Source organism: Poecilia reticulata, linkage group LG5 (genome assembly GCF_000633615.1).
Source record: "Poecilia reticulata strain Guanapo linkage group LG5, Guppy_female_1.0+MT, whole genome shotgun sequence".
Lineage (NCBI taxonomy): Eukaryota > Metazoa > Chordata > Actinopteri > Cyprinodontiformes > Poeciliidae > Poecilia > Poecilia reticulata.
Genome location: NC_024335.1, coordinates 1,230,435 through 1,241,857, shown reverse-complemented (window position 1 = coordinate 1,241,857; position 11,423 = coordinate 1,230,435). Strand labels below are relative to the sequence as shown.

General features: G+C 41.9%; 1 protein-coding gene across 1 annotated transcript in view; it reads right to left on the bottom strand.

The window, feature by feature from the left end:
• Window positions 1-1,894: 1,894 nt before the first annotated feature.
• Window positions 1,895-11,423, bottom strand: part of fam83c (family with sequence similarity 83 member C) — a 14,466-nt gene continuing 4,937 nt past the window's right edge. The window contains exons 2-5 of the mRNA XM_008408262.2: window positions 10,428-10,595; window positions 9,782-9,906; window positions 4,482-4,715; window positions 1,895-3,014 (exon numbers count right to left, since the gene is read on the bottom strand). Coding sequence (XP_008406484.1) covers window positions 2,234-3,014; window positions 4,482-4,715; window positions 9,782-9,906; window positions 10,428-10,595 — 1,308 coding nt within the window. The 3' untranslated portion in view covers window positions 1,895-2,233. The remainder of the gene's footprint in view (window positions 3,015-4,481; window positions 4,716-9,781; window positions 9,907-10,427; window positions 10,596-11,423) is intronic.

Below are 11,423 nucleotides of genomic sequence, written 5' to 3'. Positions count from 1 at the left end.
GTGGCTGGTTCCAGGAGGAAACCTCGAGTCTGGACCCGACCGGGCGGTCAGAGACAGAGCTGGTCAGAACCGTGGCTGTAAACCTTAAGGCAGGATGATCAAGGCACAAGTTACCAGGAAACTATGATCACAACCGAGAAAACTGCAGAATAAGTTTGATTTCTGGTTCCACATCGCGCACATAAAAATAAAACAGTTAATGATAATAAAAATAACCAGATCAATCAGCAAACTGAGTGGGATTCGTTCAGAAGCCAGTGAACGGTTCTTATCCCGACGCTCCGAGGCCCCAACAGGGTTTTCTGTAAGTTGGGAAAAGAAGATGCTGGAAAGCTTCATGCAGCTGAAGAAGCGATTTGTTTCAGACACTGAAAGCTCCTCATTTCCTTCCTGCTTCCTTCTGTGTAAAGGAGGAGGAAACATGGAGACGCTACAGGTGAACGACCTCAGGTGTTACAGACAGAAGCAAGGAATTATGGGATACAGACGCTGAGCGATAAAAACCTCCTCCAGACACTTCAATTTGAAAACCTCTCAACTTCTAGTGCGGTGATGAAGTTAATTGGTACAATTGCTAATTGTGGTAAATATTTTTTTCTTTTTAAATCATTTTTCTATTTCTGTGTCAGGGCGACACGCTGATGCTGCAACCTACTAGATTTGTTTTTGCTTCCTGTTAAATTAGTAAGATTTATGCTGGAACGGATAATTGGCTGCTGCTGAAATTTAATAAAATATAATTTGAGAAAAATAAAAAATAAACTTGGGAATCTTTGTGCCTCTTAGCTTCCAGCCTCAAACTGAAGAGGAGCTTTGGGGATTTTTAATTATGGGAATAAAGTCATGAAATCAGCAGAATGAAGATGAGAAATTATGAGAAAAAAGTGATAAAGTTATCAGGATGTGATGGAAGCAGCTCAGCAGGTCCAGCTGGTTCTTTCCAAACACCAATAACTTGATGCTGATGTGATAAAAGATTATTTTCTAATTTGTAAAACCGATACCAAACGTAACTTCTCAACATGTTCAACATTTTTCATTTTAAATGTTAATTATTTTTCATTTAGGAGTTTTTATAAAATTTAATTCTGTCAACTTTATTATTGTATTACAAAGTTTTTTGTGTTGTTATAACTTAGGGATTTATGGCTTAATCCTAATATTATGACTTTATTCTCAGAATAATTCTTTGTGCCGGTTTCAACCGTGGAATGTTTTACAGTGCATCCTGCTTTAATAAAACATAATAAGTAACGATTTCAACCAAACTCATTTAAATGACCTGACTTCTGGAAGATTTCAAGACTTTAAAATATCTTGAATTCAGGTTGCTGGTAACATTTGGAGGAGGGGCAGTTAAAATAAGTTTTAAAATAAAATCTTTATACAGTGAAATCATCATAAGATTTATTTACAACATCTAGAGAAAAGCGTTCCTGGAGCGTTAATCCAGTGTTAGCTCGTTGCTACGCCCTCCTGTTTCCAGAGCTGAGTTAACAGTAAATTATGATTAACAGATTATTTTTCTAGAGAATAAACATATAAAATAATCCAAATACAGAAAAATCTCCTTCAACCTCTGGTGTCCAAACATTTTCCAACACTTGGAGGCTGCAAAAGTATTTCAAAACAAACTTCTGGAGCCTTTTTTAAACGCATCTGTTCATTAATAATTTAGAGACAAAACATGGAAGGTTTTGCTTTATTGCATCATCATAAGACAGTTTCAGACTTTTAAAGTCTGATTGTTTTCCTATTTGGGCCGAATGCTTCGCATTTGGGTAAAAGTGGATCAATGTTTGTGTTTCTAGTTACTGCAAAGGTAAAACAAATGCAAAAAGCTTGATAATATAAGAGAATCTATTTTTTGTACCTCATATTTTTATGTTATGTATCTGTAAAAAAAAAAAAAAAAAAAACTTGTTAAAAACTTGCTCTACAAGATGAAAAAGTGTCCATGCTTGGATTGAGGTTGGGGGCCACAAAATCACTCAGAGGGCTGCAAATGGCCCCTGGGCCGCACTTTGAACACCCTGTTGAAACCAACAGTTGGTCCTTATTTCCATGAAGAGGCGAAACGGTTCAGGAGGGAAACTGAACAGTATCTCAGAGCCAAAACGGCCGACTCAGTGAGTTTTCCTGCTGTGGAAGATAATAAAGAAGTAAAACGTTAACAGAAAGGTTCAGAAAACTCCTCTGAGTCTGAACGGTGCGGCAGGACGCAGACGGTCCTTCAGTTTTTGCTCTTCAGCTCAAAGCGGCTGTAAACCTGCTTCGTCTTCAGCTTGTTGTAGTGGTTGACCAGGTCCAGCTTGCTGTGGCCCAGCGTCATCCGCTTCTGGTCCTGGCGGCTCATGTGGCCCGGCGGAGACATCGGCGGCGGCGGGCTCTGCTGGCTCTCCGGCTCTGGCTGGGAGAGTTCTGGCCCGCCCCAGGGCGAGGAGTTCAGCGGGGACGGAGACCGCCGGAAGTTGAAGGTTTCCTTGTCTTTGGAGGAGAAGAGCAGCTTGTCGGACATCATGTTGAGGAACTGGCCGCTGGGCGTCCTCTGCTTCGGGGGCAGTTTGGGCTCGTTGACGGGCGACGGCGTCTGGATCTTAAGGTTCAGGTTTGTGTTTGGAGAACTTTGAAACAAGGTGGGCTTGTGGTCGTACAAACCCAACCCCTGAAATTTGGTGGAAGTGCCACCAATGTTTGCCCGCAAGAGTTCGGCTGAGCTGGGTTTGTTCCACTCGATGCCCGTTGGCTGGCCGTAGATCGGCAGTTGGCGGTCGGTGATCAGGTTGTGACCGGTTCCGCCGTTGGGAGAACCACGGACTCCCGGGCCTCCCACCCTCAGCCCACCGACTCTCCTCTCTGGGCTTTGCAGAGACGAGCCGGCGGGTTCCTTCTTGTCATGACCCTGAGTGACCTTGTAGACGTTGTTGGAGGTCATTCCCGGAGCAACCTTAACGCTGGAAACGCTGTTACTTGATTGGCTGCTGGAGTTTTCAGAGCAACTCCGGTCCCGTTGCCTGCAGGAGGAAAGACAGTCGGGATCAACAAGGAACAGAAACAGAGACGGTACCGGTACCGACCCGGTTCTTTAAAAACGGATACACTACCAGACCCGTCACAATAACTCATTTTGCCCAGACGTTATTGTGAAAAACGACAATATTGTTGTTTTGAGACCATTTTAAATGCATATAGTGCAAGAACACATTCTCAAAGATCAGCAAACTTTAAATTTTAAAAACTGGAACTGGAAGACAACTTAAATATCCAAAATAAATAAACAAAACAACAGAAATAAATAACATGAGTTATAAAAAAAGGTTTAACTGAGACCAAAACTCCAGGCTGAAAACTTTACCATCCAGTTTATGGTAGAAAGAGAGAAAAACGATAAATCATAAAACAGGTTTAGCTCCGCCCACTTTGGTGGAAAAGCTCAAACTTGGTCAGTTAGACTGGCGTAAAGCGACAGCCTCGTGCACAAATAAACTCAGATGAATTAGTTTGTTGACTTTTTGGAGAACTTTGAACCGAATGACCTGGTTTTTACATGACAAACCTGAACTGAGCAAAACGTGCCGTCATTAAACTCAGTCTGGGAACAACAGCTGTAAACGGATCACCAACATTTCAGCTCGGTCTTATGGACCCGGTCCTCCTGACATGTTAATGTTTCAACTCCTCTCTGGTACCATTAAGAAAGTCCAGCTATAACCCTGAGAACAGATTCTCGTTCCTGTTGCTACTCTGCAGAACCTGCTGCAGGCAGGGAGTGGCAGTGTGCAGAGAAAATGGAGGAACGAAGTCACAGCTTAGTGCTCGTTTACACTCCTAACTCTGTAATTAAACATTTAGACCAAATGGATCCTTCATTTCTCTCATGAAATTCTCATTCTGCCTTCTGGCAACTAAAACATGAGAGTTTGATGACATTAAAATATAGTTTATGTGAGCAAACAGAAGAGCAGAAAACGAAACTGTTGTGAATAAGGTGGTAAAGATGCAGCTTATACTGAGATGAAGCAGGAAGTTGTTCTGTTTAAGGTTTCCTTCCCGCTCGGTGTGAATCATCTGTACATTTTTCCGCTTCAGATTGTGGTTGGAATAATTAAACAGAATAAAAAAGCAGATCCCTGCAGATGAACAACAAGACCTGGTTCCCCTGGCTCCTTCTTCAGATCTAATGAAATTGGTGTCAAATGTTTGTGCAGCAAAAACCTTTTCTTTGTGCTGCTATCATTTTAAATATGTTAATAAAAATGTAATTAGATTTGGGTGATGTGGGGGGGCTGGCTGACCTTTAAACTTTCATTAATATCTTCAAAACAAAAGCAGCACAAACAGATATTTTTGCTGCACAATCAGAGTCAAGTCAGCTGACACCGATTCTGGAGGCTGGTTGACCTTTCATGACCTCTGGAAACATGTATTAATAAAACGATTCTCCTTGATGTATTTGATGGTGTTGGACACGTGGTTCCTACCTGTCGGAGTGCAGATCCAGACCCAGGGGCCCGCCGAGCCCCAGGCCTATCACAGGGGCCTGGTAGGTCTGGTACGACGGATAATAAGGCATCTCTTCGTCTTCTGGGTTGAACCTGTCGATGATCTGCGAGTCGGCGTACAGGCAGCGAAACTCCCGATCGAAGCTGTCGGTGATGAAACCTGAGAAATGCATCACCATGTTGCTGTGCACCTGCGCCGACAGCCAGGTGAAGCTGCAGGGAGAGACGACAGGAAGTCAGGATGTTTCATCACCTACAAGATGAAAACGTTTTCCTCAGATGACCTCAGGTAGGAGCGTCTGACTGCTTTGGTAACAAATCAGGGTTGGGTTCCGGCGTGAAGCCATTAACTCGGGTCGGTTCCATCAGGACTATAAAATTATACGTGCAGGAATGATAAAACGCACTGAGCATCCATCAGGTGTAAATGATCTCCCTCCACCTCCAGCTGATAACCAGAGTTAACCGTTTCCTGGCAGACGATGAGTCACGGCTGTGATTCATCGGTTCGTTCGGCGTCCAGCCGACCTTCATCTGGCTGGAGCAACGACAGCCGATTACATCCAGACACATTCACTCAACACTCAGATTTAAAACCTTCGATCTGGAAATTCGGTTCTGTTGCATCAGAATTAATCAAGATTTTGGATCTGATGTCATTATAATTCAGCCTGAAAGCATAAAGGTGATTAATGGAAAAGTGATTATGTAACTATTAAAACCACATCATCCCTGGTAGATATGAACAATTGTAAACTGAATACTGGTTATTGGTAAAATATATTGGAGAATTCCAAAAAAATTTATTACTTTTATCTTTTCAAATTGTTCATTTGCTTGAATTACAGGAAAAACTTTAGGTTTTAAACCAGAATAAAAATTATATAATTATAATAAATTAGAACAGAAAACAAGAATACATATTTTAAGAATTTTGAAATGATTAGCTTTTGATTTACGTTGAATCTTTAATAAAATAAAATGCAAAAAGGGCATTTTTCTCCAAAGAATACAGTTTAAAAAAAATAGAATCAGTTCATTTCTATTTGAATAAAAAAATACTGAATTATATGTACTTCAAGTTTTTAAAGAGAGCAATCAAAATCTCTAAAATAAATCAGATTAAAAAAGAAGTAGGGATAGTTAGCTATATAGCTAACTGCAGAAGCTAGCTATATGGCTAACAGCAGGAGCTAGCTAGCTAGCCAGACAGCTTCTTAGCCATGTAGCCATTTCTCTCTGTATTCGGAGAATTATGTCCCGCTTACAGCTGATTAAATAAATAAATGATGATGTAAAACATCATATTTGGGGAGTTTTTTATGTCTATAAAACCTTTTCCAGGCAGTTTTCCCTCTCAGTCGGCAGCATCCCTCTCATCTGTTAAACCAACCCTTCAGCTGGTTTCAGAAGCTTTATCTTCTTTATTATTGTTAGTCATAGGAAACAGCAGAAATCATTTTTTCCTCAGATGTGAATGTGAAAGTTGCTGAACTTGCTGGGCAGGAAAATAAACAGAGAAGTTGAGGAACCTGCTGAGCAGCGACTCGCCGTCCGCCATGACGGTTCCTCAGAAGGAACCGCCGCGACCATAAAACTCTTACATCGCTTCACTCTGCTGCTTTATCAACAGAGCCATAAACTTATAAAACAAGTTTGGCATAGTTATGATAAGACTTCCTGGAACATTTTATATAAGTTTCCAGTTAGCAGATTGGCTAATAAACATGTTGATGAATTACTAATGACGAATCTCAGGATTTTCCTTTTATTCTGCTTTTGTTCGCCTTGGGATCATAATCTGCATCTTTACCCAGGAAAAAAAAACATGCAGCAGATAAACATCAATCAGGCAAAACATTACGACCACCATTTTCTCGTTAACATGGCAGCTGTCCTGGCTTCGACAGATGAGCAGGAAGTTAATGTTAAGTCCTTAAAGTCAATAGCAGCAGAAAAATTGGCATGTAGTCGAAACTGATGTTACTGTAGTTTACAAACAAAATAACAAAGCATTTTGTGAAATAAAAACTGTAATTAATGGGGGGAACTACTACATTGTGCATTTATAAAACTAACTAAAACATACTGAAAATATAGATAAAATAACCTTTGTTTTTGTTTTTATTAATCTATTTATTATTAAACATTTAGAACTGATGCAAGTTGATGTCTAATTTGATGAGCTGCGGGTTGCAGGAAGCTCAGCTGGAGGAAGGTGTGGTGCAGATGAGACCTGACTGAAATGTTTTCAACAGTTTGTTGTCTTCATTCCAGAGTCAGCAGAGCAGCTGATCCGACCCGACCCGACCCGACCCACACCTGCAGCCAGGGAACCGGTTCCTGAACAGAAACGGTTCTGAGTAGTTCCGAATCGTTAACGGTTCCCGTAACGTGTGAGGTTTCCGCGCTCCGTGTTTTGCTTTAGAAAATATCCAAAATGGCGTCACGGCAGGAACGCTGCACGAAATGTTTATATTTCACACATTTCCTCCTTTTATAGCAATAAAACTACCGACAGGAACCAACAAAAACAAAAAGATTCAACAAACATCCACCGTTAATCTACAGCTTTAAACCTTTTGGTAAATATTCTCACACATTTTCAGAGACAAAACCTCATGAAAAGCACTAATAGTTTCATTTTTAACTCAGTAATTTTACTCATTTTTCCCCCACTGATTATTAGTGATTGGTCTCATTAGTAAAACAATCAATTTTCATCATGGGGCTGGTCATGTGACAGGGATGCAGCAAAGGATTGTGGGATGTTTCACTGAAGCRGAGACATTTTTATGATGTTAAAATGGAAGATAAATATTAATATTAGTGGATAAACCTCATAAATTACATAAACTTCACCATCTTAATAAAAACTGGTTTGTTTTATGAGTTGATTCTTTAAAAACAACTGAAGTTTCTGCTGCATTTAACATAAAAACAAAAAGTGACGTCTCCAAAGTTTGTTTCATTTAAAGAGGTTAATCTGAGCTTCAAAAAAACAATTTATGAGATTTATCAACTCATTTTGTTCAGTGAATTGCAATAAAAGGAGGAAATGCCTCCAACATCCTCAAACCGCTCAGCATGCAACCGATTTGAACGAGTGAGTTTGATCCGTTGCTTAGCAGTGGTGGTGAATCTCAAGGGGGTGGAGCTTAGAGCACAGGCATCCTGGTTACTGCATTAATGTTAGAGCCATTCTGCATGAATGATCCACATCTCACGCTAACAGTTACAATCATATTCAATAAATCTGAATATATTTTCTGACCAGGTTCGCTTATTACGCTAAAAACACAAAAACTGTGGATGTGCAGAAAGTTGCATTTCATGTTAAAATGTATGCAGAGGGATTCTTATTGATTAAGCAAGTTTTTATTTAGTTAGAATCAAAACAACATGGCGCATATTTTGAATTAAAAAGTTAATTTCCTAACTCAATGAGAATCGATAAAGAACCAATAAACTCTCATCGGTTCCTGTCTCGACCTGCAGCACCACAGATCCGTCGCCTTCAAACTCCAAGCAAACTTTCTGCTCCCTCATAGTGACAGCCTGGGGTTTTACAAGCTGTGGCAGGAGTTATAATTACACCATCAAGTACAAGCAGTAATGATCAACACTTCCTCTGAGCTGATCTGTGACAACAGCTTGGTAAAAACAAAGTCTCAGCTTCACGGCTATTTTACACTCAGACGCCCTCGGCATCGCTTCAGGGGACGTCGCTACGCACCGAGCCCGGTTTGCACTCTAAAACCGAACCCGTTTCCTCACCGGGTCGCACAGTTTGTCCATGACAGGAAGTCAAGTCCTCACGATGTGAGCAGGAAAGTCTCTGCACACAACAAAAGAGACAATAACACAGTTTGGACGGACGCCTGGAGACAATGGAGCTCAGTCTGAGCTGAGGATGATGAGTAACTGACAGCAGAGCCGACACCACGTTTCTGCCTGGGAACATTCACAACGGCTCCTTTTAGAACCACAACTTCACGCAGAAACTTCATCTGAACCAAAAATACGCCACCGTCCAGGATTATGAGCGTCTTCAGAGAGCTTTATGGTGTTTTATGCTTAATGAGCTTAACGTGAAAGAAGCTCCGACTGAAAACGAAAAATCCAAACCGAGAAACGTTTCCCACAAACATTAGCTTATTTTGTGGAAAACCTGTAAGATCTGAGTTGCGTCACATATCAGCGTCTGTGAGAATCTGGACTACGACTTCTCCCTCTTTGTTTTTAACATAATTTAAACTGAAGGTTTGTATCCAGACCGTCGGAAAGGGAAAAAGTTTCAGCGCTTACGGTGCAGAGCCTGCTGCAGGCAGGGACTGCCAGACGAATTAAGTCACAGTTTATCACATTCTGTCACGTCCAACGCTGCTCTGGAGGTAATTTTAGCTGAACTATCAGCGCAGACTTTGTCAGCTAACGTGTTTAAACAAACTGGATTTTAGAGGAGAGGAACACGACCTCGTTACGCTTCAACCAGCTAAAATTATCGACTTGGTTCGAAACCTTTAGCTCAACTTTCTAACAACTAAAACCTGAAAATGTCTGATCGTGAGCAACAGAAGAGGATGTCAGCTGGTTGCTAATGCTAGCTGACATGTTTTATTTTAAGGCTGTCATAAAATGAACTTGTTCAATATCCTGAACTTGGTTCAGGATATTTAGGTATGGAACTATGAACATGAACCAATTCAGTTTTAGTAACTGAACTCTGAGTGGGTTCTTGTTAAGTCTGGACCGGGACAAGATGGCTGCAGCTTTACCAGGTCACAACGACGACACTGAAGGTTGTTTCAGTTCATTTCATCCGTTTGCTTCATTTAAAGCAGAAACATTTCAACCCTCAGAGTTTCACTCAGACACGATCAGGAGGGGAAAACCGTGAGCTCAAACTGGATGACCGTTGCTCTCTCTTATCTCCAGCTGTAATTACAGGTGATACCGGGATATTTCTGGAACCGTTTCAACCACCAGCAGCTTCAGGAGAACGGCTCTGCTGCACAACGTCGGCTTTATCAGCCTCGCCACAAGAATTTGAAAACTCATCTGAGGCTTCCTGTGTGTCAGTGCTGCTCATCAGCGAGATGCAAAGCAGACGTCAGGCAGCAGGACGGAGCAGCTCCAGACAAACTTTCCTGTTTTCCTGCTAAAAATGGAGGGCTGACTGATAACCGGTGTGATTGTTCCTAAATCTCATGTTTATTTGTTGCCATAGAGACTAAAAGCAACTGGAAAAAGTTCTGGGTGTAAACAGAGCAGCTGACCTGTAGGAGCCGGCGATGACCTCCTCGCAGTCGATGATCATGAACTTCTCCAGGACTTGACCGGTGAACTTCTTCCCGCCTCTGGTGCAGTACGTGTCGCCGCAGACGCTGCGAACCCGCATGTTCTGCACAAACCAACACATGGACGTAAAATAATGGCTCTCAGCGTAAAAACACGACAACAAGATCAACCAGAGAGGCAGCGTTTATGGAGTTTGTAAAGAAAGAAGCAGAGAACTGGAATGAAAAGCACAAAAACTTCACCGGAATAGTGCAGCGCACTGGGATCAGGGGTGTGGATGATTTGTGGCCGTCATTAGTTTTTTCAGAATAAACAGAACCAGAATAACTGAAAAGTTGTGTTGGGAAATCTTCCGCTTTTCTCCAGGAAATTTTTCATTTAGCGCTTTAGTGTTTTTGCCAACTTTGACGACACTTAGCTTCCACTAATTTATTTATTTATCCCAGATATAATCTAAAGCACAAATTTACTTGGCCGTTAGCAACCAAGTTAGCAAAACCCAAAACGGAGACCATGAGTGAAAGGCCGGCTCCAAAAGAATCACTTCCTGAACGCAGCTGCGTTTGACCAATCTGGGTTCAGGAGAGCGGTCGCAACCACCAGGTGCCGACCCGTTTCACTCACATTCAGGTGAGAGTTCTGAATGTCCAGCGCCGCACACATGTCCGTGAAGTAGCTCAGGTTCTTCTCGTCCAGCAGGATGTAGACGGGGACTCGCCGCTTGTTGGACGCCTCCATCAGGTCACACATCAGGTCCACGTCGGTGAAGATGTCCATCACCACGGCGATGACCTGTAGAGACAGCGGGAGTCAGCCGTGGTTTCGGATGGTGCCGGTCCTGATCCGGACCTCAGAGGTTTCCTTCACAGAAAACTCCAGAGAGATTAACTTTCAACTTCAGATCGTTTTTACTCAGTTTCAGACAAAAAACTGAGCAGAGGAAAGTTTTAACGTTGAGCTGGAGTATCATCGCTCTTATCACTACAATATTTACAATAATAATAACAATAATAATAATATCAGCACAATGTTTGCAGAAATCCATCTTATTTACTGTAAAGCACGGTGGTGGAGGGTTGATGATCTGGATCTGCTCTGACAGATGAATCTTGGTCCAAACTGGGTAAATATTCAACTTCCTGCTTTCATGACCCAAATTATTCCAACTTTTACAACAAATCTTCCCTCAGATAAAAAAACCCGTTTTATTCTGTAAAGAGACGAGAATCTGAATCACCAGGTTTCCAACTTTCTTACTCACCAAACTAAATATCAGCAGAGCGTTTATAAAACAATCTGCAAATGAAGCTGTAGCCAGGATTCATAAGAACCTGTTTATCGTTTCTGAGCTCCTAAATTCAAGGGAAATATATTTGGATATTATGAAGGAACATGTCGTTATAACCTGATGAGCCGGTTTCTGGGCCCCCAGGGGCCAAACCGCTCCGCTGTGGGGAAAACAGTTTCCATGGAGCACAGCTAGGATGTCAGCGTCAACAACCTGTCAGCAACCAGTCAACCACCAGTCAGCAACCAGTCAACCAGTCAACAGTTTCCATGGAGCACAGCTCGGATGACAGCGTCAGCAACCAGTCAACCACCAGTCAGCAACCAGTCAAC